Below are 26,602 nucleotides of genomic sequence, written 5' to 3'. Positions count from 1 at the left end.
AGCTATGACCAACCCAGACAGCATATTAAAAACAGAGACATTACTTTGCCATCTAGGTCCGTCTAGTCAAGGCTATGGTTTTTCCAGTAGTCATGTATGGATGTGAGAGTTGGACTATAAAGAAAGCTGAGTGCCGAAGAATTGATGCTTTTGAACTGTGGTGTTGGGGGAGTCTTGAGGAGTCTTTAGAGTCTGTTGGACTGCAAGGAGATCCAACCAGTCCATCCTAAAGGAAATCCGTCCTGAATATTCATTGGAAGGACTGATGCTGAAGCTGAAACTCCAATACTTTGGCTACCTGATGTGAACTACTGACTCATCTGAAAAGACCCTGATGCTGAGAAAGATTGCAGGCAGGAGGAGAAGGGGACAAGAGAGGATGAGATGGTTGGATGGCACCACTGACTCAATGGACATAAGTCTGAGTTAACTCCGGAGTTGGTGATGGACAGGGAGGCCTGGCATGCTGCAGTCCATGGGGTTGCAAAGAGTTGGACACAACTGAGTGACTGAACTTAACTGATGGATGTTCCTTACCGTACGATCCTGTAATGCCACTCCTGAGCATATATCCGGAGAAAAATATAATTCGAAAAGATACATGTACCCCAGTGTTCCCTGCAGTGCTATTTACAGTAGCCAGGACATGGAAGCAACCTAAATGTCCATCCACAGATGAATGGATAAAGAAGATGTACACACACACACACACAGGAATATTACTCAGCCATTATAGAGCGAAATAATGCCATTTGAAGCAACATGAGTGGCCGTAGAGTAATATACTGAGTGAAGTAAGCCAGACGGAGGAAGACAAATAGGTTGCTTACTGTGGAGTCTAAAAAATGATGCAAATGAATTTACTTACAAAACAGAGACTCACAGACATAGAAAACAAAATTATGGTTACCAAAGGGAAAGGGGGGAAGATAAAATAGGGAGTTTGGGATTAAAATATATATACTACTATATATAAAATAAATCACCAACAAAGACCTAGTATAGGGCCCAGGTTACTATACTCAGTATCTTATAATAACCTATAATGGAAGAAAATGTAAAAAAGAAAAAACCTACATATTTATATACACTTATAACAATCAGTTCGCTGTACACCTGAAACTAACACAACATTGTAAATCAACTATTCTTCAATAAAAATTTAAAAATCAAAGTCAGGAAACATTAAAAAACGAGAGCCTTAAACAAAAGGATAAATATCGTATGTTTCCATTTCTAAGAAGTTCCACAACAGACAAAATAATTTATGATGAAAAAGATTATGATGTGTGCTTCGGGGGTCAGGGTTGAGGCTGATGCTATCCTGGAAGTGGCCTGACGGAACTATGTGGGTGATGGAAACGTTCTGTATCTGGACAGGCGCTCGGGTTAGATACATATATAGATTTCCCAAAACTTACCAAGTGGACTTGAAATTTCTACAGTTTCATTGTTTGAATGAAAATCTTTACCTAAAAAAAGATCAAAAAATGTTAAATGATCACTGTGGTAGTGCTTCAGTGATTTTCAACTATTTTTAGAGACCCAGGAAATGGCCTATTCAGTTGTAACTGACAATTACCCAACTTTTAAATACGTGCCACATATTGTACTAATATTTTGCTTGGTATTCCTTTTTAATTAACACTATAAGCGTAAGGACCATTACAAGTCTCATTTTACAGATGAGGAAAGATGAGGCTCAGGAAAAGTACCAACATCATATGACACTTGCCATCTCATGCCCTGCAGAGAATTCAGATTTCTTCTGCTGATGAATAATTACTTCTGCCCCACCCAAACTTGACAGAGTAAGAGCATGGAACTGAATCTGCACAGTAACTATTACTGATTTTTGGTTGAATTTTTATGTCTCCTGACAGTGTTCTGTGTGCTGCAGCTTTTCCCTGAACATTAAATCAGTTTTAAGGGAATGCAAAGAGTGAGTGATAGAAGTTTTTAGGAAGGATCCTTTTTCACCAGGCATCCTTTCTAGTCCAGGGGATTTTCAAACTATTCTTCTTCATATAAAATCATACATGGAAACCTTTGTAAAATATAGCTGAAAGCCATGGGGCTAGCAGCTCCACCTCTTCACTCCTCAGGAGTGGCATTACAGGATCGTACAGTAAGGAACATCCATCAGTTAAGTTCAGTCACTCAGTTGTGTCCAAGTCTTTGCAACCCCATGGACTGCAGCATGCCAGGCCTCCCTGTCCATCACCAACTCCTGGAGTTAACTCAGACTTATGTCCATTGAGTCACTGCTGCATCATCTGTCCATGCTCGGTGACGGAGCCCAGTTAATCTTCCTCCCAAAGCTTAATGTGCTTGTAGAAAGGTGGGACGTTCACAGAGGGATACACGTACACTCATACCTACACACACACACTCAGGAATATAGTTTTATAAACAATACTTAAAAGAATTATTCCTATGATGTATGATGCATTTTGATACTTTATAACCCAAGTTGATTTAGTCATGATTAATAGTTCAAAACCCACCTTTTGGAAAACACTGCTGTCCACACCTCCTGATCATCTTCCTTGACATCACCAGCGAGAACTGGAGAACTTGTTGAGAATGTACTAAGGACAAGGGCTGCCTGTAAGAAAAAGATGACACTGAGAACATTGCTGCTTAGGGTTAGAACATAAATGATGAATTATTCTTTCTTGGGAAAAGAGAAATTTCTTCTCACTTAAGCTTTTCTAATAAAAACATAAGATTGTTGAATTATTTTTAATTGAGTTTCAAGGCAGACTGATGAGGTAGCAGCCAGAGATTTCCTTAATAAGCTCCTTGGCTTTGAATTTCAGTCTGCATAGTTCTCTAGCCTTGTCTTCAAAGGAGTAATCAAGCTGTTCCTTCTCAGCCAAACCAGGAGGGAAGGTCATAAATTGAGAACGCGAGGTGGCTTTGAGATTCCAGAAGCTGCTGCTGTGAGCCCAGCATGAATGATTACCCCTGACCCAAGAAGGCCTGCCACCAGTTGACACGTGTTCCCAGTGTTCTCTGAACAAATCGAGATGGCTCTTCACACACATTTTCAAATTACTGGGTCATATTGGCTTGACTGCTTGAGACTAGTATGTCACTTTAAACCAGAGGACAGACCTACAGCTCAGACTCAATGTGATGGGGAAGACAAGATAATCAAACACCTCAACAGCAGAGGAACATGTAAGTCACAAGTCAAGATCAAAATGATTTACATTTTAGCTGGCTCCAGAATCATGGGAGAAATGAAATCAATCACAGACAGACTTAGGATTCCAGAAATGTAAATCGTTTTTAATATATTTAAAAGCACGCTGAAGTCTCGATTTATAAAAATAAATACGTAATATGACAAATTTATTTATGATCCTGGGGCTCTTAGGAGGTTGAACTCTTTAACAGATGTGATGTATCACTGTAAAATATACATGATCTGTTATACACCCAGAAGCAGATTCCAGTTGTAAAAGTAAAATTCCTTTAAGGATCAGAATGAACACAGATCAGTCTTCTGCTATAGCAATCATGTCCAGAGCTGGGCAATGAAGGTGGGCCCAGGCACAGCAGCCTCTGACCAGCCAGTCTACAGTTAAGGAGCCAGGGCAGGAAAGTGCAGCCCTTTAGCTCACAGCACCACCCTGCAGGCCAGCCAGGCCCCTAACTGCAGAGTGACTGGTTTCCTCAAGGGCTCCACGAGGCACCCAGCCTCTGCTGTCTCTCTGAAACACAGGAGGGCTATTTTGTCCTTACCTGTGGCTCTGTCTTAATTTGGGAGCAGAAAACTGAAAAGGCGTATTCACTGAATATTGTCATTGTAACACTGAATGGAAATTATGATCCTGTCATGGGTGCTGAGCTGAGAGAATGCAAGAACTCACACTGGGCTTTCAGAGACGGGGAGAACGGGTGAGTGAGCATGCACATCTGAGGTGGGCAAGAAGGGAGTGCTTTCTCCAACTGACATGCTCTCATGGGCAAGGAGTCTGGCCTAAAATACCTGAAAAGGGGTTGGAGAATCAAGTTTTTACCCCTGTAACACACAACATAAAAATAAACAACGAGAACAAAAATCCAGTCTTGTTAGTAGATAGCTGAATTGCGATTAAAACCTGAAATGTTTCTGTGTAATTGTCAAAAGGCTGGAATGTATCTGGTACAGTTTAATCTGCTGTTGTTTCTTTGGCTGTCTTTCAGTTTGATCAACAGAAATGGTTTTTGACATTCTCAATCCTATTTCCCAGAGCACTGAATTCCTGTCATTTTTAGGTTGGCTAGTTTTCCTTCATCAGAAAAATAACCCCAACAACCTTCCTACAAGTGAGGGTGTACTTCTGAATAGAAGAGTCCTTCGGCTGAGATGGCATCTCCGAGGCCCACAGTTCGAACAGGATCTTTACACACCAACACTGGTGTGAAGTGGAAGGACACGCCCTCCCTGTGCCATTCGACCACTGGCTCATTTGGGTTTAACACAACCCTGGAGCCGGCCTCCAAACGGGAGGTCATGAACTCGTGGGGTGCCTTCAGAGATACGCGGCGGGTGTCTATGGTCTCCGTCGCGCAGGCCTGTGTCGCCGCCACGCGGGCGCCTGCAGCCACAGCAGCCAGCTGGTTGGCCCAGTGTCCATCCACAGTCGCCAGGATGTGGTAGGCCAGCGTGTGGAAATGGATCCTGCTGAGGTCGGAGGCTCTGCTTTCACTTTTCCCATGTTCCTTCAAGATCCAAAAGAGGATGTCGCTGACCACGCCCACATCAGGAACACCATTCCAGGAAGAAAGAGAAGAGTGAGGTCCAGATGCCGACTGGCTGAGAAATAACAGCTCCTGTTCATTCAGCCCCAGGGAAGTCACGGCAGGAAAGACCTGCTAACAGAAACAAAATGGGGGTCTCTTTCTGATGGACACCTAGCGCCTAACCTCCTAGGACATGGCCAGTGACGGAAGTCAAGGAGGGAAGGCAGGGCCATCTTCCTTCCTTCCCTGCCTCTGAAGGCACTGAGTGACAGATCAAGGTCACTGTCTTGGCTCTCACACCTCTAGCTATCTCCACTCGCAATATCACACAGTAACCGGGAAGGTGCAGTGATGCTGTATTAGAGCCAGCCTTCTGTTACACGCTGGAGGACAAAGCAGAGTGTGCACTCTGGATTCCTTTCCACAGTGCCCAGTCTCTGCCTCGGCACACGCAGCAGAGCTTCTCACCACTGATGGGGCCTGACTCTCAGTTCCCGAACATCAGCAGGTGTTATACCAGCACAGTGGAGAAGAGCCCACCCCACAGCCAGGGTCGCCAGGAGAGTGCCTCGTGTCAGATCTAAGTCTTTTGAGCAGGTGTGGATTAGGAAGACTGTTACACGATAATAACACTGTGGAAAACGGCACCGAACAGGAGCCAAGTCTTCTATTTTGAGGGGAACCACGATGTCCACCTCACTATCTTTCTTACTTAGCACTTCCTTCCTCAGAGCAGGGACTTGCATAAAGTGAATGTTTGTGCAAGAGAGATGAGCCCTGTGTGTATTTATATAAAAGTCAGGGGTGCTCATGTAACAGCACTTCTGTTTGCCGTATGGTCTATATCAGATGCCACGCTAATGGCTCTATTTCACTCACTTCTTGCTGTAACGCTCTGAAGGAAGGAGGGGTTGCCTCTACCTTACAGATAAGGGGACTGAAGCTTAGAAAGGTTAGGTAGATAGTTATGCAGAAAATGAAACAAAGATGGCTTTTTAAAGAAGTGAAAAAATAACCTCAAGGAAGAGAAATACATGAATAAAAATCATACTGAAAAGCACCAGGCGTGAACCCTAATGTAAACTCTGGGCTCTACATGACGACGACTTGCCAGTGTTGGTTCACTGACTATGACAAATATCCCATCTGCGGACAGGGGAGGCTGTGGCTGGGGGCGGGGGTGCGAGAGCTATGCGGGAACTCTACATCCTGCTCACTTCTGCTGTGAGCCTAAAACTGCCCTAAACACCTTTCACATGTTTGACTGATAAGAAAGCACATTTAAAAATCATGTTTCACCAGAAGGGAAAGAGACACATGTACCCCAATGTTCATCGCAGCACTGTTTATAATAGCCAGGACATGGAAACAACCTAGATGTCCATCAGCAGATGAATGGATAAGAAAGCTGTGGTACATATACACAATGGAGTATTACTCAGCCATTAAAAAGAATACATTTGAATCAGTTCTAATGAGGTGGATGAAACTGGAGCCTATTATACAGAGTGAAGTAAGCCAGAAGGAAAAACACCAATACAGTATACTAACACATATATATGGAATTTAGAAAGATGGTAACGATAACCCTGTATACGAGACAGCAAAAGAGACACTGATGTATAGAACAGTCTTATGGACTCTGTGGGAGAAGGAGAGGGTGGGAAGATTTGGGAGAATGGCATTGAAACATGTAAAATATCATGTATGAAACGAGATGCCAGTCCAGGTTCAATGCACGATACTGGATGCTTGGGGCTGGTGCACTGGGACGACCCAGAGGGATGGTATGGGGAGGGAGGAGGGAGGAGGGTTCAGGATGGGGAACACATGTATACCTGTGGTGGATTCATTTTGATATTTGGCAAAACTAATACAATTATGTAAAGTTTAAAAATAAAATAAAATTAATTAAAAGAAAAAAAAATAAAAAAATAAAAATCATGTTTCAGCAGGAAAAATAAGAGCACTGCAAAGAAGTAGAAGTAAACCTGTGCTGTGCTCATGGATGCTAACTTTGCAGGATCAAACTGCCAAATGCTTTTTACGCCCCAATCTAGCAGTTCAACTTCTGAGAATGTATCATCCACATGTACCTGGTCATGGGTCAAATTAAATTCATGTAAAAGGGGACGACCCAGAGGGAGGGTATGGGGAGGGAGGAGGGAGGAGGGTTCAGGATGGGGAACACAGGTATACCTGTGGCGGATTCATTTCTATATTTGGCAAAACTAATACAATATTGTAAAGTTTAAAAAAAAAAAAAAGTTAAATTAAAGGTTCATATTTGAACTTTGAAAAAAAAAAAAAAGGTTACTCACTGCAGCGCTGTAGGAACAGAAAAGGGCAGTGAGCCAAACACTCGGCTCTGGCTGGCATTAAAGACCCTGTGTGCACCACGGCTGCTTCTACGCATGTGGCAGCAGGGAGACTGATGACTCTCCACGTGATGACAGAGAAAACATCTCCAAAATGCATCCAGTGGAAAAAAGCAAAGTGCACAACTGTCTATGCAGTATGCTATGCTATCTTTTGGGATAAAGAGGGATGAAATTATAAGGCTCTTCCCCATTTGCTTATATATGCACACAATGAATCTGGAGGGATGAGACAAAACTCGTAAGGAGGTTACTAACAGTGGGTACAAGGGCAGGAGGAAGGGAGATTTCACTGTGCATCTTTTAATATTTTGTGACTTTTGAACCATACATTACCCCATGAAAGACATTAAAAAACAAGAGGTTAACTAACCTGCCTAAGTTCACAGAACTAGAGAGTGGCAGGCAAAGCTGGTATTCCAATCCTGGTTTTCAAAATCTGTGCTCTCAAGCATCCTACTCTTGGATTTATCTGATCATTATTACTGTCCAAAGGCTGAACACCTGGGGGCCTGATGGCGAGGGAGTGAAGTGTCCCCCAAATTTCCTTTCTCTGAGCTTCCTGAAGTTCAACTGAAAGCACCAGGGTTGGGTTTTTGGTTTTCTCCTTTGGGTTCCACTGCAAAAGGCATTCACTTCCAACCTCCCCATGCTAGAAGGAGAAACACACACTACGAACCCATTGGTAACACACCCCGTGAAACACATCAAAATCAGACTTATTATAGTTATTGCAGCCAAAGATGGAGAGGCTCTATACAGTCAGCAAAAACAAGAGTGGGAGCTGACTATGGCTTAGATCTTGAACTCCTAATTGCAAAATTCAGACTTAAATTGAAGAAAGTAGGCAAAACCACCAGACCATTCAGGTATGACCTAAATCAAATTCCTTATGATTATACAGTAGAAGTGACAAATAGATTCAAGAGATTAGATCTGATAGAGTGCCTGAAGAACTATGGACAGAGGTTCATGACATTGTATAGGAGGCTGTGATCAAAACCACCCCCAAGAAAAAGAAACACAGAAAGGCAAAGGGTTGTCTGAGGAGGCCTTACAAATAGCTGTGAAAAGGAGAGAAGCGAAAGGCAAAGAAAAGGAAAGATATACCCATCTGAATGCAGAATTCCAAAGAATAGCAAGGAGAGATAAGAAAGCCTTCTTAAGTAATCAATGCAAAGAAATAGAGGAAAACAATAGAAAGGGAAAGACTAGAGATCTCTTCAAGAAAACTAGAAATACCAAGGGAACATTTCATGCAAAGATGGGCACAATAAAGGACAGAAACAGTATGGACCTAACAGAAGCAGAAGATATTAAGAAGAGGTGGCAAGAATACACAGAACTATACAAAAAAGATGTTAAGGACCCAGATAAACATGATGGTGTGATCACCCACCTAGAGCCAGACATCCTGGAGTGCGAAGTCAAGTGGGCCTTAGGGAGCATCACTACAAACAAAGCTAGTGGAGGTGATGGAATTCCAGCTGACCTATTTCAAATCCTGAAAGATGATGCTGTGGAAGTGCTGCACTCAATATGCCAGCAGATTTGGAAAACTCAGCAGTGGCCACAGGACTGGAAAAGGTCAGTTTTCATTCTAATTCCAGAGAAAGGGAATGCCAAAGAATGTTCAAACTACTGCACAAATGCACTCACCTCACACACTAGCAAAGTAATGCTCAAAATTCTCCAAGCCAGGCTTCAACAGTACTTGAACCATGAACTTCCAGATGTTCAAGTTGGATTTAGAAAAGGCAGAGGAACCAGAGATCAAATTGCCAACATCCATTAGATCATAGAAAAAGCAAAAGAGTTCCAGAAAAGCATCCACTTCTGCTTTATTGACTACGCCAAAGCCTTTGACTGTGTGGATCACAGTAAACTATGGAAAATTCTGAAAGAGATGGGAATACAAGACCACCTGACTTGCCTCCTGAGAAATCTGTATGCAGGTCAAGAAGCAACAGTTAGAACCAGATATGGAACAATGGATTGGTTCCAAACTGGGAAAGAAGTACGTCAAGGATGTATATTGTCACCCTGCTTATTTAACTTCTATGTAGAGTACATCATGTGAAATGCCAGGCTAGATGAAGCACAAGCTGGGATCAAGACTGCTGGGAGAAATATCAATAACCTCAGATATGCAGATACCACCACCCTTATGGCAGAAAACAAAGAGGAACTTAAGAGCCTCTTGATGAAAGTGAAAAAGGAGAGTGAAAAAGCTGGCTTAAAACTCATTTTCAAAAAAATAAGATCATGGCATCTGGTCCCATCACTTTATGGCAAAGAGATGGGGAAACAAAACAGTGACAGGCTTTATTGTTTTGGGCTCCAAAATCACTGCAGATGGTGACTGCAGCCGTGAAATTAAAAGATGCTTGCTCCTTGGAAGGAAAGCTATGACCAACCTAGATAGCATATTGAAAAGCAGAGACATTACTTTGCCAACAAAGGTACTGTCTAGTCAAAGGTATGGTTTTTCCAGTGGTCATGTATGGATGTGGGAGTTGCACCATAAAGAAAGCTGAGTGCTTTTGCACTGTGGTGTTGGAGAAGACTCTTGAGAGTCCCTGGGACTGCAAGATCAAACCAGTCAATCCTGAAGGAAATCAGTCCTTCACTGTAAGGATTGATGCTGAAGCTCCAATACTTTGGCCACCTGATGTGAAGAACTGACTCCTTGGAAAAGACCCTGATGCTGGGAAAGATTGAAGGCAGGAGGAGAAGGGGATGACAGAGGATGAGGTGGTTGGATGGCATCACCAACTCAATGGACATGAGTTTAAGTAAACTCCAGGGGTTGGTGATGGACAGGGAGGCCTGGCGTGCTATACAGTTCATGGGGTCACAAAGAGTCAGACATGACTTTTTAGTTTAGTTGGCTAAACTGAACTAAATGAACCCATCAGTAACTCTGCCGTCTTCCTAACTTAGCAGGAGATCCTGCTCCAGGGCAGTCCTGGCTCCTGACTTGGATCTCGTGGACCGGGTCTGGGTGAGATGACACCCACAGCACACTGAGCCCCGAGTACTGCCCGTGGGTTACCTGGTGCACAATGGTGCTCATGAGCTCCTTGTTGGTCATGCTGGCCAGCTCCAGGTGAACTGGAACACCCGTAGGGATGTCAGAAATGGAGGTCACGACCTGCAGAGACAAGAGAAGAGCACTGCCATCAGAAACAAGGAGTCAGGCAAGAGGGAAGGATGGGTCCAAGAGGCAGTGCATCCTCATGAGAGCTCCTGGCTACGTGGGCGACCACAGTCTCTGTGGACAAGGGAGGCTTTGCCCAACAGGGACAACTAGGCTCTGCAGGGAGGCGCTGGGGTTAAGGACTTGGAGTGCACTGGGAAACCCCCCTGAACGTTCACACAGCCAGCCTCTTCCTGGGGACCTAAACTGAGCAATCGGCTTCAAGTGCTGTGTGAATCTGCAACACGCTGATGTGAATGAGATGATACGGAAAACATGAAGGACACAGACCACAAACACTGCAGCCTGCAGCCATGTTTGGTTTAGCACAGGAAGCAGAGGCTCAGGCAAGATGATGTTCTGACCTGTCCTACTCAAGCTGCCGCCTGCGCCTGGAAGAACACCGTGAGGTGCCCTGCTGGAGTGGGAGGCAGGCTTCTTGGCCTCCACGACCTATCCCGGGAGGCTGGGACCTAGGGCAAGGCAGTGCAGGCTGCAGAGGCCGAGAGAGGCAGAAATCCGAAGGAAAACATGAGCTGCCATCTGTGAAATTCTGTAACAGTGCCACCATTACCTCCAAGAGCCTCTTCCTCTGGAACTCCTTGCTCTGTCCCTCCATCATGTGCAATCCAGAGAGGACCACAAGGTCTGGCTGAAACTCCTCCAGGCTAGACACAAACACCTCCAGCATATTCATGGCCCCGTTGGAGAGGTCGTGGGAGAAGATGAACCGGTTGGCATGGGGAGCTTTTAACTGGTCCCACTCCTCCCCTAGAAAAGCCCGGTCAACACAACGGGAAGAAAAGGAAGAAGCTTTGAGTCTCCAAGCTGTGTGGGGAAGGCAGGACCTCACTGGAGTCTTGGCTCGGGGCAGGCGGGCCTCTGGATGAGTGAACCCCAGCTGCCATGGCCTAAGGGGAGCACAGTGCCACGGCCAGGACCATGGTTGGCAATAAACCAGAAACCCCAACCCCACAAAAACACAGTATGGGTGCTGTGTGCCTTTGTCAAGGGCTGGCAGGGTCATGCCCCTCGAGTCCCAGGAAAGTTCTGTCCCCTCAGCCCTCATACCCAGGAGCCCGGGTCCCTCCCCACCCAGAGCATGACTCCCAAACCCCAGTGTGCAGCACACCGTGTGGGCCTGCGTGCAGGACAGGCTGCTTTTCCTGAAGCAACTTCCACCTCACGGGCGCGCCCTAGCACCTGTCACTTCGTTGGGACCTAAGGAGGCTGGAATTCCAAGAGCCAGGCTGACCACACCCCAGCCCCCAGCCCTGCTGCCCAATGGTGACTTCTGGGCATTTGATCTGGAAGCTAAGAGTAAATGGCTGCTCCAGCCTCCTGTGAGCAAGCTTCTGTGGAATAATGACAGTAATAAGGAATAAAGACTTAAGTTCACGCATTATTCCCTCCCTAAATGGTTGCTGACTGCTCAGCCCAAGGTGTGCTCCCGCTACTCTGAGGATCCAGTGGTTTTCCTTTACACGGTTTGATGATCTATCACTTTGCTTTGAGTTTTCTACTGTTTTATCTAGTGTTCAAACCTGTATCATTACTCATCTTTGGGCCACATCCCCACTCAATACTGTGTGTCTTTGATTCCCACAGCCCAGTCACGGCCCCCTGCAGAGCCTGCCCACTCAGTGTTCACTAATCTGACCCAAGCAGGAGGAGGCCAGGCCCTCCCCAGCTGGGTCCTGGGCAGCAGTAGCTGGGAGTCTCTGCAGCTACAGGAGTGCCTCTCAGCATCGGCCTAGTCAGAACCTAGTTTTTAATGTGCAGACAGCAGCCCCTGTAGATCCTGGTGTGCAGTTAGGTGGTGAAGTACCAGTTAAGATGCCCCCCACCCCACATACACACAGCTGCCACACACCCGAGGGGAGGGTGCTGGTGCCTGAGTCCTAAGGGAGGGCCGTGTGGGGCACAAGGTTTTTCCAAGGTCACTCTGCGCCACACCATGAGGATCCCACATTCCTCTCCTTAAAGTCCTGAAAATCTCAAAACTCAGCCTAAGGGCTGCCTAGGCAATTCCTTAAGGCCATGTCCCCCTGAGCACCAGGGGAAAGCAGTCACCCCCAGCCTGGGGTGCTGCCAGAAACTGGCATGATTTATGACCCGCATTTACACAGCTTTCCTTCCACGTGAAGCATCTGTCCCATTTACAAAACCGAAGTCCATATGATGAAGCCTAGTTTTTCATTGGTTTCATCATTTACTGGCTATTCCTTCAGAAAGTTTTTCCCAAGGCAGACTAACCCTGGCAGAGGGTCTCTACGCTGCAGGCTGATCTGTCCCCTGGGTCAGCGCCCCGCTTCCTTCCTGCCTCCGCTGGGCCTCTGTGTTTTTTTTTTGGGGGGGGGGAGGGGGGGGGGGGCAGCCATCCTCCCCTTGCTCTGAGTTCAGCTTTACTGAATCCATTCCTCTGAAAAACATTTTATATGTGGGACATATGTATAAAAATCTATGAAAGCAGGAAAGAAAACATCACCAATTTCCTAAAACCTGATGTAATGGTTATATTTGTTAAAACACCACATTCGTTTCTTAACTCCTCACCCATATCTTATTCTTTGTCCAAAGAAAATGCCCCATGGTGATCCACAGAGCTGATGGCAGCATTCCCCCTCTGCTTCATCTCTGAAGACCCAGTGCAGGGGGCCTCACTGAACTGTCACCTCCGAGCAGACTCAATTCCAGCACCTTCTCCCCCAGGCCACTGCTGTATTAGAGGACTCGGCACGTGACTGTGCCATCATTTATTCAAGAGTCCATCTCCTGTAGTGATGTGTGGGTTGGGGAAGGGGCCCGTGTCTTCTTTTACCAACACACTTTTACTGCCTCACACCACACCTGGCATTCAGCTGCAAGACCGAAATCAGAACAGGAACAGTGAAGACGAGGACAGACCCATGACTCAGGTGCCCACAACAAACGATAGGGGTGTGCGTCCTAAACCAACACGATTCTGTACAATGGCAAACACACGCAACACCGGTATTCTCTGCAGGACAAGACCTGGAACTGCTACTCAGACTGAAAGTGTGCAGAAGCACGATCTAACCCAACCTAGGAGAGAAGAGCCACACAGCATTCAAAACAAACGAATCTCCTCAGCAGAAAGGAGAGGGAGGCAGAAACAAACATGTTTCCGCAAGACAAAGACAAGGAGGGGTGTGGAGAGCTGACCACTGCAGTTTCCACAGGCCTGATGGAGTGGCTCGAGAAGCAAAATGACTGAAACGCAGACAGGGTGAGCCTGTGATAAAAGTCCATGCCCTTCTTTTCTAGGTTTTGAATTTATTTCCTTAAGTGATCCCTTCTCTCAGTTTATGATCCTGCCCTTCAGCCAGTAAGTCAGCAAAACCAATGCAGTGACTCACTGGCCCAAAGCCTGAAAATAAGCTTCTCCGAGGAGGTCTGGTAGGAGAGAAGGGACAAATGTTGACAAATGCCCTCTGGGAATTTACCCATCTAGGTTAGAGGCGCTGGGGATGGATTTATGTTGAGAGAGCTGACCTGAGGGCTGCTGCCACCAGACTAGGTTTCCTCCAGAGGCTGATGAAAATGCAACTTCACACTGAGCTAACTGGAAGGCCACTGCTTAGTACTAAGAAATAAGGCACGGAAAAGAAAAACCAAAGTGGGAAGCTTGTAAACCCAAGGATGGAAACAACTTCTTCTCAAGATAAGCTGTGCTGTCTTCTTTACCACATACAAGGCACAGCGGTCAAATACACCAAAGGCTTGGTGCTAGTTCTCTCCACTCCGTCATCACCAGGGACGATGACTGGAACAGGGACCACAGGTTCCGAAGGGAGCACCAACAAAGCGAACACGAGACGGACGTGGAACTAGCAGCAGCGGCAGCAGCGCCCCAAAGGCACACCTTCAGCCGCTCTAGACCCTTCCAGTCAACAGACTGACTCATGCCTTTCGCTGAAGCAGTTCACTGCTCACCACCACCTTCAGGCACTGAAAGCCATTACTCTGCTCACCCATGAAAACTGAGAGAAACTCAAAAACTGTGCAGATGGGAACTGCCCAGTCCAACATTCTGGCTCTAATTTTCAGACTCTGCCCTTCCTAACCCCCTCAATTCTACTAAGCATCCAAAAGAGAAACAGAAACAATTCTTTTTTTGTACTTGGAGGAAGGCGTAATTTTTAAGATGCACTATATTTTATATCTTAAAGTCAATTACTCTAGTAGGTAAGAGCTTCTTAAGCATCAGACTTGGAAGCACTTGGCTAATGCTTATCAACTAAGCACTGCTTTAAGGTACCATTAGTCTATTTAGTTGCTTAAATCTTTAACTTGAGTTAACAATGTGATAAATCGAAAATTCAAGAGTTCTGTGCACAGGAAAGACACAACAGCAAATACATGGACTCAAGCAATTAAAACACATTCTGGTATTTAGGATCTCTCAGAAATCAGATCTGTGTTCTGTTTAACATATAAAATCTAGTCGGGGTAGGGTAGGATGGGGTGAATTTGGAATTCTAAATCTTGCAACATTATATAATGGGAAATAGTATGTGTTGTTAAATATAAAACGCTTCCACTAATGCACCCAAAGGAAAGGAAAATCCTTCAAAGGAAGTTTGCCAGAGGCCTGGAATTAATCCTGAGCAGCCTGGAACAGCTTGCCAGCAAGGCCGAGGGCAGAACCCAGCACAGAGCTCAGAGATGTTACCTGCCCTTCTCTTTTCTTTGTAATGAAGGAAAACTTTATATACATGTGTTTCACACATTTTCATTTAAGGTGCCTGCTCTCCTACCACCTGATTTCTCTTGGGTTCAGATCAATCATACTTGAGGACCTGGGAACTTTATTCAGTGTTGTAATACTCTCCATTACTCTCCCTTGAGACAAAGGCCTGTATCAGCTCCATAGGACCAGGGACCAGGAAACGTGTGGTAAGGCAAGAACAGGGCCCTGCCAATTTACAAAGAAACATTTCTAGCGCATTCATACCCCAAACCTGACAACACACAGCCTTCTGACCAGGCTTACGCCATTACTTACTCATTTCCTCTTACCTGCTTGATACTCTAAAATGAGGTGGAACTCATCCACTTCCTGCAATGACTCTGGTGGGACAAATACATTGTCATCAAGGAGCTCATGCAGCTTTGGACCAACTGGACCACAAAGAAGAACCTGGAGACAAGCAATATCAAGTCTATCAGGAGATCTGCCCCCTTCCCGTGAAATCTGTTCAGTAAGGTACATCCAGCACTTTCATTTTTTTCAACAAAAACCACTGGACTCCAAATCCAATTCTGAAAGCTTCTGGTTTGGAGGTATGGACTGGAAGAGCTCCTACCAGGGTGCAGGCCTGGAGGGTATGGACACAAAGTACCTGGAAATGAGAAGCTGGCAAAAGACCCTTGTCAAGCATCCACGTGTGTTACACGGGCACTTGTGTGTCTGCTGAATCCCAGGCACTCTGTTAGGGGCTGAATGTTTGTTCCCCGCCCCTACCCCCGCCCCCCTGGTTTCCATGTCGAAGTCTAACTGTCAATGTGATGATACTGGAAAGGGTTTTCAGGAGGTAAATGAGGTCATATGGGTGGGTTCCTAAACCAATCGGACTGGCAGCCTTAGAAGAAAAGGGGGAGAGAAACTGCTCTTTCTCCACTACATCCATTAAAGAAAGGCCCTCTGAGGACACAGAGGCAGGCAGCAGTCTGCAAGCTGGAAAGAGAATGCTCGCCAGGAACTAGCCCCTCCTGCAACTGTGATCCTGGGGCTGTCCAATCTCCAGAACTGTGAGAAAACGAATTTCTGCAGTTCAAGTCACCTCGTCTACTGCATTTTGTCATCAGGGCAGCCTGAGAAGACTAAGATGCACTGTACCTCACTTTCCTTTCTTTACTGACTCACATCCTATGTAAGCAAAGAGATACTGGGTGCTGTCTGCTCAAAGCTGCCAGACAAAAGCAACTGGTTGACTTGTACACAGTATAGAAAAGAACCTCAGGGTCACAAGACTCCAATCAACCAGTGACCTAACTTGTAGGGGCAGGCTCCCTACTACACTTCGCTGCCTTGTAAACAGGACAGACTTCCCAGCAGAAGAATTAAAGAGCACTTCAGTTCATTAAGTTTGGGGGGAGGTATGCTGCAACTTTCAAAAAATATTTTCTTCAACTCCAACCTGGGCCTCTTCCTGGAAGTTCCTTCTAGAAGCCATTTCACACCTTCTGCTGTTTCTGCCATGCCAGCTCTGGCCCCACTCATGACCAGGCCAGACTCAAAACCACTGAAGCATGAAGGCTTGGACCAGGAATCAAAGGAAAGTCCTCAGAGATGATCGTCATCATTTCAGGTTTAATATGCCCCACCAGAAGTTTCCAAAAGTATTTTTACTTGCTAATTAATCACTTGTTTGTACAGAGGCATTTTCATGTATCTAAGAAATCCCAGCTACTGGGCAAAAATACATCTCCCTCTCCTTGACACATGTCTGCTGTTTGCCAAATCTGAAAAGTCTCACCCCTGTAATTTTATTTATTTTCTCTAATTATTGGCTAGAATTTCGGCTTCCAAGGTGAGACAACAAGGGCCAGATTTACCCTCCTGCCTGAAACAATAACAACAAAACAGATAAAATACATGAAACAACGGTTTTCAGAACATTTGGGCACTGGGCAACAAGGACAGTGATACCTATGAAACAGAAAAAAACTGAGTGAGCCCTACAAATCCCTCTGCAAATGAGCCCAAAGGAATGTTCAGATGTATAGATGGTCAATACCAAAATCAGACTGATTTTATTCTTTACAGTTGAAGATGGAGAAGCCCTATACAGTCAGTAAAAACAAGACCTGGAGCTGACTGTGACTCAGATCATCAGCTCCTTATTGCAAAATTCAGACTTAAATTGTAGAAAGTAGGCAGAACCACTAGACCATTCGGGTATGACCTAAATCAAATCCCGTATGATTATACAGTGGAGGTGACACAGAGAGTCAAGGGATTAGATCTGGTAGACAGAGTGCCTGAAGAGCTGTGGACGGAGGTTTATAACACTGCACAGGAGGTGGTGACCAAAACCAGCCCACAGAAAAAACGCAAGAAGCCAAAAGGGTTGTATGAGGAGGCCTTACAAATAGCTGAGGAAAGAAGAAAAGTGAAAGGAAAAGCAGAAACGGAAAGATACACCCATCTGAATGCAGAGTTCCAGAGAAGAGCAAGGAGAGTTAAGAAAGCCTTCTTAACTGAACAATGCAGAGAAATTGAGGAAAACAACAGAATGAGAAAGACTAGTGATCTCTTCAAGAAAACTGGAGATACCAAGGGAATATTTCATGCAAAGATGGGTACAATAAAGGATAGAAATGGCAAGGACCTAACAGAAGAAGCAGCTATTAATAAGAGGTGGCAAGAATACACAGAAGAACTACACAAAAAAGATCTTAACAACCTGGATAACCACGATGGTGTGGTCATTCACTGAGAGCCAGACATCCTGGAGTGTGAAGTCAAGTGGGCCTTAGGAAGCATCACTACGAACAAAGCTAGTGGAGGTGACAACATTTCAGATTAGCTATTTCAAATCCTAAAATGATGCTGTTCAAGTGCTGCACTCAATATGCCAGCAGATTTGGAAAACTCAGCAGTGGCCACAGGACCAGAAAAGGTCAGTTTTCATTCCAACCCCAAAGAAATGCAATGCCAAAGAATGTTCAAACTACCATACAATTGTGCTCATTTCACATGCTAGCAAAGTAATGCTCAAAATCCTTCAAGCTAGGCTTCAACAGTGGATGGACCAAGAAATTCCAAATTCCAGATTTAGAACAGGCACAGGAAACAGAGATCAAACTGTCAGTGTCCGCTGGATCATAGATAAAGCAAAAGAATTTCAGATAAACATCTGGCTCATTGACTACTCTAAAGCCTTTGACTGTGTGGATCACAATAATCTTAAAGAGATGGGAATACCAGACCACCTTATCTGCCTTCTGAGAAACCTGTATTCAGGTCAAGAAGCAACAGTTAGAACCAGACATGGAACAACGGACTGGCTCAAAATTGGGAAAGGAGGACATGAAGGCTGTATATTGTCACCGTGCTTATTTAACATCTATGCAGAGTACATCATGAGAAATGCTGGGCTGGATGAATCACAAGCAGGAACCAAGAGGCTGGGAGAAGTATCAATAACCTCAGATATGCAGATGACACCACCCCTATGGCAGAAAGCAGAGAGGAACTAAAGAGCCTCTTGATGAAGGTGAAAGATGAGAGTGAAAAAGTTGGCTTAAAACTCAACATTCAAAAAACTATGACCATGACATCCGGTCCTATCACTTCATTGCAAATAGATGGGGCAAAAGTAGAAACAGTGTCAGATTTTATATTCTTGGGCTCCAAAATCAATGTGGATGGTGACTGCAGCCATGAAGTTAAAAGACGCTTGCTCCTTGGAAGAAAAGCTATGACCAACCTAGACAGCATATTAAAAAGCAGAGACATCACTTTGCTGACAAAGGTCCGTACAGTCAAAGCTATGGTTTTTCTAGTAGTCATGTACAGATGTGAGAGTTGGACCATAAAGAAAAAGCAGAGTGCTGAAGAATTGATGCTTTTGAACTGTTGTGCTGGAGAATACTCTTGAGAGTCCCTTGGACACCAAGGAAATCAAACCAGCTAATTCTAAAGGAAATCAATCCTGAATATTCATTGGAAGCACTGATGCTGAAGCTCCAATACTTTGGCTACCTGATGCTGGGAAAGATTGAGGGCAGGAGAAGAAGGGGACGACAGAGGATGAGATGATTGGGTGGCATCACCGACTCAATGCGCGTGAGTCTGAGCAAACTCCAGGAGATAGTGAAGGACAGGGAAGCCTGGGTGCTGCAGTCCATGGAGTCATAAAGAATCAGACAGGACTTACTGACTGAACAACAATGAGATATACAGAATCTGAAAGAATTCATCACCAGCAGACCTGTACTACAAGAAAGGAAATCCTTCAGGCAGACGGAAAATACCAGATGGAAATACTAATCTAAACACACAAATAAAGAATGCCAGGAATGGTACGCTGTGTAAGCACGTAAGATCTTTTTATTATTTAACTGTCTTTAAAGACAATTAACTATTTGAAGAAAAGTATTAACAGCATAGTGTGAGATGACTAGTCTGTCTTGAAGGAACATATATGCCGACAACAGTATAGAGACTGGAGGGGAAAAATGAAGGCACACTACTGTAAAGTTCTTAAACTCTATCTGGTGGTTTAATAATATCACTTCAAAGCAGACTGTGATAACCTAAAAATGTACATCAGTAATCCTAAATCAACCAGGAAGAAAACAAGAAGCAAGCTGTGAGACTTAAATTTAACCTGATACAACAACGACACTAAATGAAAATGGTCTAAATGCCCCAATTAAAAGGCAGGAAGGCCTTCCCTGATGGTCCAGTGGTTAGGACTCTGCCTGCCAATGCAGAGGACGTGGGTTTGATCCCTGGTAGGAGATCCCCCATGCTGAGGGACCACTAAGCCTATGCACCACAACTAATGAGCCCGCGCCCCTGGAGCCCTTGCTCTGCAACAAGAGAAGCCTGGGCACCGCAGGAGAGCAGCCCCTCCCCGCAGCAACTAGAGAAGGCCCGAGCACAGCCACAAAGGCCTAGTGCAGCCAGAAAAAAAGATAAGGAATGTCAGAGTGCGCTACAAATCCAGCCTCAACTGTACGCTGCCTTACAAGAAACACATTCTAAATATACAGACACAAACAGGTTAAAAGCAGATGAACGGGAAAAGATACATCACGATGACACTAATTGAAACTGGAAAGGCTATTTTAATCAAAATTGATTAGAGAACAAAGAATATTATGAAATTATTTTCTTTATCCCTGGTAATGATAAAAAAAAAAAAAGTCAGTCCATAAAGGGATGAAACAATTCTACAGTTATGCATCTAAAAAGAGGCTGAAAAACACATGAACCAAAAAGTCACAGAACTTCAAGGGAAACAGACAAGTCCATAATTATTGTGGGAGATGCCAATCTCTCTCTCTCAATAGTAGATAAATCAAGTAGACTGAAAATCAGAAGACTACAGGAGACTTGAAATCAATCGACTTGGCCTAACTGACACTGATGGAACACTCTACCCAAGGGCTCACCAAGGCACACTATCTGCACGGTCATAAAAGTCTCCATAAATTTAACAGGAGTCAGAAAAGCGTGTTCTCTGATCACAACGGCATTAAAATAGAAATCAATAATATACAGATATGTGAAACCCTCTCAGTATTTAGAAACTAAATACCACTTCTAAGTATTCCACAAGATAGGCTATTAAATACCTCATCTCAAGAAATCAAAGGGAAATCAGAAAGCATCTGGATTGAATGAAAATAAAAACAAAGAATCAAAATCTGGGGGATAGAGCTAAAACAGCACTTAAGGGGACGTTTACAGCACTAAACACCCTGCATCAGAAAACAAAGGAAGTTCTCAAATCAGTGACCTTAGCCACGACTTTAAGAAACTAAAAAATGAAAGTTAAATTAAAAACAAATAGAAACCAATGAAATAGAAAAGAAAAAAAAGAAAAAAAATCAATGAAACTGAAAGCTCTTTATTTATTGGAAAGATCAATAAAATTGATAAACCAATAGCCAAACTTATCAAGGAAAAGGAAAAAGAAAAAGATATAAATTACCAGTTTCAGGAAAGACAGAACATCACTACACATTCCACAGACTTAAAGGAGTAAAAGAACATTATGATTAACTTCAAGTCAATAAATTCAACAATTTAGATGAAATGGACACATTTCCTGAAAGACAAAACTACCAAAGCACACTCAAGAAGTAGATAATCTGAATTTCCTTTTATCAAATCATTAAACACCTTCCCACATCAAAAACTTCAGGCCTCTACATGGGAAAAGAATTCAAAAAAATAGTAAATATATGTGTAACTGATATACTTTGTCGTACACCTGAAACTAACACCACACTGCAAATAAACTATACTCCAATAAAATTTTTTAACCCCCCCTCCCCAAAAAACAACAAAGTGAAATGGAAAAATAAAACACTAAAAACCAACCAAAGAGCAGAAAAACTTTATGCCTGGAGGGCTTCACTGGTGAGTTCTACACAAACACTTTTAAAAAAAAATCAAAATACTCCCCAATTCATTCTATTAGGTCAGTATTACCCATATTAAAATCAGACAGACATATGAGAAAAGAAAAATACAGATCAATATCCCCCAGGGAAATTGATGTAAAAATTTTAAATAAAATGTAAGTAAACTGAATCCAATAATATATAAAAAGGGTAATACATCAGAAGCAAGTGAGGTTTATTCTGGGATACATGGTTCGTTTGACATTTGAAAAATCAGGGTAATTACCATTTACCAAAGTAAAAAGCAAAAACCACACAATCATCTCAACAGATGCAGAAGCAGCATCTGACAAGATCCAACATCTCCTTCTTGGCTAAATTCCAAAATATATTTCGTTAAGACACTGTTCTCTTCTGCTATCTGGCTTCTATTTCACCATTCCATAACATCTGCCTTTATTATATCCACCAGGGTCTATTTCTGAGACACAACATAGTTTGCTTGGAAACAACATGGACTCTGGAGCTAGACGGCTTGGGTTCAAATTCCAGCTCCACTCCTTACTAGGTATGTGACCTTGAACAGTTTTAACTTCTTCATGCCTCATTTTTCCTATCTACAAAATGCGGATAATAATAGACTTCCCTCAAGAGCTTTTTGAGGATCAAATAGGTTAATATAAAGTAAAGCACTTACGACAGTGCCTGGGAAACAGTAAGAACTATGAAAATGTTAATGATTATTATTACCTATGGAAAATGCTGCTGCTGCTGCTGCTGCTAAGTCGCTTCAGTCGTGTCTGACTGTGCAACCCGGTAGTCTGCACACCACCAGGCTCCTCTGTCCCTGAGATTCTCCAGGCAAGAATACTGGAGTGGGTTGCCATTTCCTTCTCCACTGCATGCATGCATGCTAAGTCGCTTCAGTCATGTCCGACTCTGTGTAACCCGATGGACAGCAGCCCACCAGGCTCCTCTGTCCACGGAATTCTCTAGGCAAGAATACTGGAGTGGGTTGCCATTTCCTTCTCCCTAATCTGTGGTTGTTTTTAGATGATCACTTGGTTATGTTGAGAGGCATTTCAGCAAGTTAAATTGAATCTGAGACAGCAGTATAGGGTGGTGAGGTCAAGGCAGAGCCTGGTGTTTGAATCCTGGCTTTATTATTTTATCACCCAGCATCAGCTGGGTGACCCTGGGCACATTACTTAACCTCTCTGGACCTCCTTTCTTTAAAAGGATGGTAATACCTAAACCCATCAGATTATAGTGAAGATCATAACAATCTGATGAAGGAGTAAAAGATACCCTTTTCTTCCCCTCAATCTTTTATTAAGGTCAGGCTCTTTTTTTTTTTTCCTTCCCCTTTTTCTTACCAGAATACTTTCCAGTTGGACTGGTCTCAGGCCCAGCTTCCCCAGTGACCAAGAGCAAATACTGGTCTCAGAGGAGGAAATACTAAAAGGAACATCTAACCTAGAACTTCCAGGGACAGAATTAAATTACTTCTCAGGGTCAAGAGGGTGTTCTTTTCAGGGCCCAAATGCCCAGGATTCTGATGCAAAGGGCCTGGGTTCTTTCCATTGAGCTTATGATTGATCTTCTCTTTCATCCATTAGCTGACAATACTTCTAAAGACCAGCTCTGGAACTTCTAATATTCTTTGTTTGGGAGTTTATTACTATCTATAAAGATAATGACTCTTAAAAAAATTTCCCACTCTAATCTTTTATTAAAATTTTAATCCTTATAAAAATGTGAATGTCCACACTTTAATATGCTCTCTATATCTAAGCACATCCATCCCTTGGTGTACACTGTGGGTCCATATGAATTTTGTCCCCTCACACTGTTGATCATTTATCTGTGTTTCTGGGTCCGTCTCTGCACTTTTGATTCTGCACCCCTAAGAACTGTTGATGGTTCCCTCTCTCCATCGTCAGTAGTCACATCTATTCTGCACTTCTCAAGTTCATTTACTTCAGAACCATCTCCGTTAAACTTACCTTCTTTGTCCCTACATATGGTCTATCACCAAGTGATTCCACTAGGCTTTAGACAGACATGTTTCTCTTCTTCTGGCTACTCGAGCCAAAGTCAGCAAGGAGGCTAGTGCTGTGGTCTTGCTGTAAAATGATTGCTTTTATAAGACAACAGCAATAACCTCCTTGTTGGCTTTCCCTCTTGGACCTATTCCACTTCCAGCAAAAGAACTTCTTACTCAGAAGCTATTTTGAAAATAGCAGTAATTTTAATTCTACTTAAACCAAATGGTTTAAGACTTGAAGACACGACCCTAACAACCCCCATCCAGTGGCCTTTGTTTTTAACACTCCGGATCCAGCCTCAAGAATCAGCCAACTAAGTCTTCTCTCATCACTGCACAGTCCCCAGCCTCAGGCACTGACTCCAGAGCCCACACGCTCTTAATGACTACATGGTAAGGTACTCGAGGGCATGGACTCTGGGGTCTGAGGTTACAACTGTTCTATTTGTTTAATACAATTGTTCTAGCTGTAAACTTCTCTATGCCTCAAGCTTCACATAGAAAGCACGACAATAACAGTACCAACAACAGTACCTATGACCTTATAGGTTATTAAAGGAATTAAATGAGGTAATCTACGTCACACACTGGAGACAACATCAGACATGCAGTAAACACTCAGGAATCATTAGCTACCGCTCCTCTCCTTCAATGACTCTATTCCTAACAAGAATCCCAAGCAAATTGAATTAAGGAATGGGCAGGTACTCAGTATTGCCTCTAAAATTACTGAAATACTAGTGAAGGACATAGGCTTTAATCTGGGAATCTGACTTACCTTTAAATCTGAGTTGGCTGCAAACTTCTGTCCAATTAAAGCTGCATTTCCTCCTACATAGTGCTGTAAGACAGTTCAAGGTTATTAGGCAGTTTTTTAACATAACTATGCTACTCAAGCTTAATAATGTTTTGATTTATTTAATTATACTCCATTTTCCCCCCAAAAAAATTTGAGGTGACTTTACAACAAGTACACACAGATGGGGTTAATAAAAACATTAACTCCACAGATGAGGAGACAATGAGTTATAAGGAAAGGTGAAAAAAAAAACCAAATTGCTACCTTTGGAAAACAGTATAATTGCCTTAACTGTAGATCAACCTTGGCTTTGAGCTTCCAGGCAGCCAGAACAGATAAATGAAACAAAAGGAAATACAAGTATGGACAGACTTTATCTTCTGCACTGTGATCCTTCTAAAATGAGTGTATGACTATGTCAGTCTCCTCCTGAAAATCATCCGATACTACAATGATCTAAAACTCTCCATTTTTTTTCCTGATATATATTTGATATACAAGTTACAATGGTACAATGTAGTGATTCACATCTTTTCAAAGTTATATCCCATTTATAGTTATTATATTTTCTATATTCCCCATATTGTACAATATATCCCCATAGCTTATTTTATACCTGACAGTTTGTACCTCTTAATCCCCTACCCCTGTATTGCCCCTTCCCCCTTTTCCTCTCCTCACTGATAACCACTAGTTTGTTCTCTTTATCTGTGATTCTGTTTCTTTTTTGTTATATTCACTAGTTTGTTGTATTTTTTAGATTCCACATATCTAAGTGATAACATATAGTATTTGTCTTTCTCGGACTTTATTTCACTAAGCACAATCCCCTCCAAGTCCATTCATGTTGCTACAATGGCAAAATCTCATTCTTTTTCAGGGCTGAGTAATATTCTATTACATGCATGCACGTGCACACACACATCTTTATCTGTTGATGGACACTTAAGGCTGCTTCCTTATCCTGGCAACTATCAATAATGCTGCTGTGAACACTGGGATACATGTATCTTCTTGAATCAGTTTTAAAATCCAACTCTTAAGTGAAGTACACGGGTCTTTATCTGTCCCTTGCTTTCCTTTCCGCTTCTACCTGTCTATAGCTCTCCAAGCCTTCCTCTCTGTGTCTATGCCTTTAAGCACATGCTGCTGCTTTGACTAGGATGCCTCCCCTTTCTCATTCACTGGTCAGGGATCACTTTTCAAATATCAGCTGTAACGTCACCTCTTCTGTACTGCTTTCTGTTGCCCTTTTCCTATGGTCACCTCCATCTCCACAATCCTCCTTCTAGAGAGGATTACGGATCCTTTGCTTCTTGCCACCTCTAGACTCAGAACAGACATCCACTACAGCCCTTGTCCTCGTGAGCTAGTGTCATCTGGGGACATGTCTAGCTCCTTCAGGGCAAGGACTGTCTTCTTACAGTAAGTGCTCAGTAACTGCTGCTAGATTTTGAGAAAGGAAGAAACACACACTGATGCATCAGGAAAGGTAATGGGTTCTAAAAGATGACACACCCCATCTCTCAGCTGAGGACTAAAGGAGAAGAGCAGAGAATTCTAGTATTCCTTTGTTCTAAGGATGGATTCACATGCTCTGGAAACCTGACAAACAGGAAGTAAAGCTCTGATGCTCTATTATGTAAGCTGAGAAAATGCATCAACAGCCCTGTCTGGGAGGACTGAATGCTATCAGCTTACCTCTCTAGTCCCTAGCCCCATGAAGAGGCACAGACTAAACAACTCAATTCTAGATGCTCAACAACACTTTTAGTCCAACCAAGTTTTGTGCTGACGTATCACTGGGCTCAGACGGGACAGTGATGGCTTTCTATAGATAAATTTGAAACGCTGTGATACACAGGCTGAAATCTGGCCTTTTAACATGTTTAAAGGCCATTTAACTCTGATGGTTAGAAGAATTTACTAGAAATTCCAGGGAAACATTAAGATTCCATGTAATGGATTTTAGAGTTTTCATTTAATAGTTATTATTAACTGCTGTTTATCAGTCCATCTGCCTTATAGTTTAAGGGAGTTTGACAAAGTACCAAATGAAGTGTCACACTAGTGGAAGATAAATAACACATTTTAGGTTTTACAATGTTAAGAAATAATTTTGATGATGTAAAAGATAGATAAAATTTCTGTAGAAAAAATGTCTGCATTATGAAACAAAAGGCCAAAGAGACTAAACAGAAAGCAAATTGGTATTTTAGATACTACAATCTTAAAGACTTTTAAGCAGGAGATTTGCCATCTTGTTAGAACTTTCAAGACTATTTCATAAAAGACAGAATCTTGGGAGTTCCCTGGTAGTCCAGTGATTAGGA

General features: G+C 43.3%; 1 protein-coding gene across 3 annotated transcripts in view; it reads right to left on the bottom strand.

Moving 5' to 3' along the window:
• Nucleotides 1–3,270: 3,270 nt before the first annotated feature.
• ADPGK (ADP-dependent glucokinase) overlaps nt 3,271–26,602 on the bottom strand; it is a 33,456-nt gene continuing 10,124 nt past the window's right edge. Inside the window, exons 3-7 of one of the 3 annotated variants that reach the window (XM_010831378.1) lie at nt 24,249–24,311; nt 15,358–15,478; nt 10,889–11,085; nt 10,171–10,269; nt 3,271–4,869 (exon numbers count right to left, since the gene is read on the bottom strand). In XM_010831378.1, the coding sequence (XP_010829680.1) occupies nt 4,315–4,869; nt 10,171–10,269; nt 10,889–11,085; nt 15,358–15,478; nt 24,249–24,311 (1,035 nt within the window). In that variant the 3' untranslated portion in view covers nt 3,271–4,314. The remainder of the gene's footprint in view (nt 4,870–10,170; nt 10,270–10,888; nt 11,086–15,357; nt 15,479–24,248; nt 24,312–26,602) is intronic. The other 2 variants (XM_010831379.1, XM_010831380.1) reach the window with 2 other exon arrangements.

This window comes from Bison bison, unplaced genomic scaffold, assembly GCF_000754665.1.
Source record: "Bison bison bison isolate TAMUID 2011002044 unplaced genomic scaffold, Bison_UMD1.0 scf7180017864526, whole genome shotgun sequence".
In the NCBI taxonomy this organism is placed as follows: Eukaryota; Metazoa; Chordata; class Mammalia; order Artiodactyla; family Bovidae; genus Bison; species Bison bison.
The sequence above is the reverse complement of the archived record's forward strand: the minus strand, read 5'-3'. Positions and strand labels throughout refer to the sequence as shown.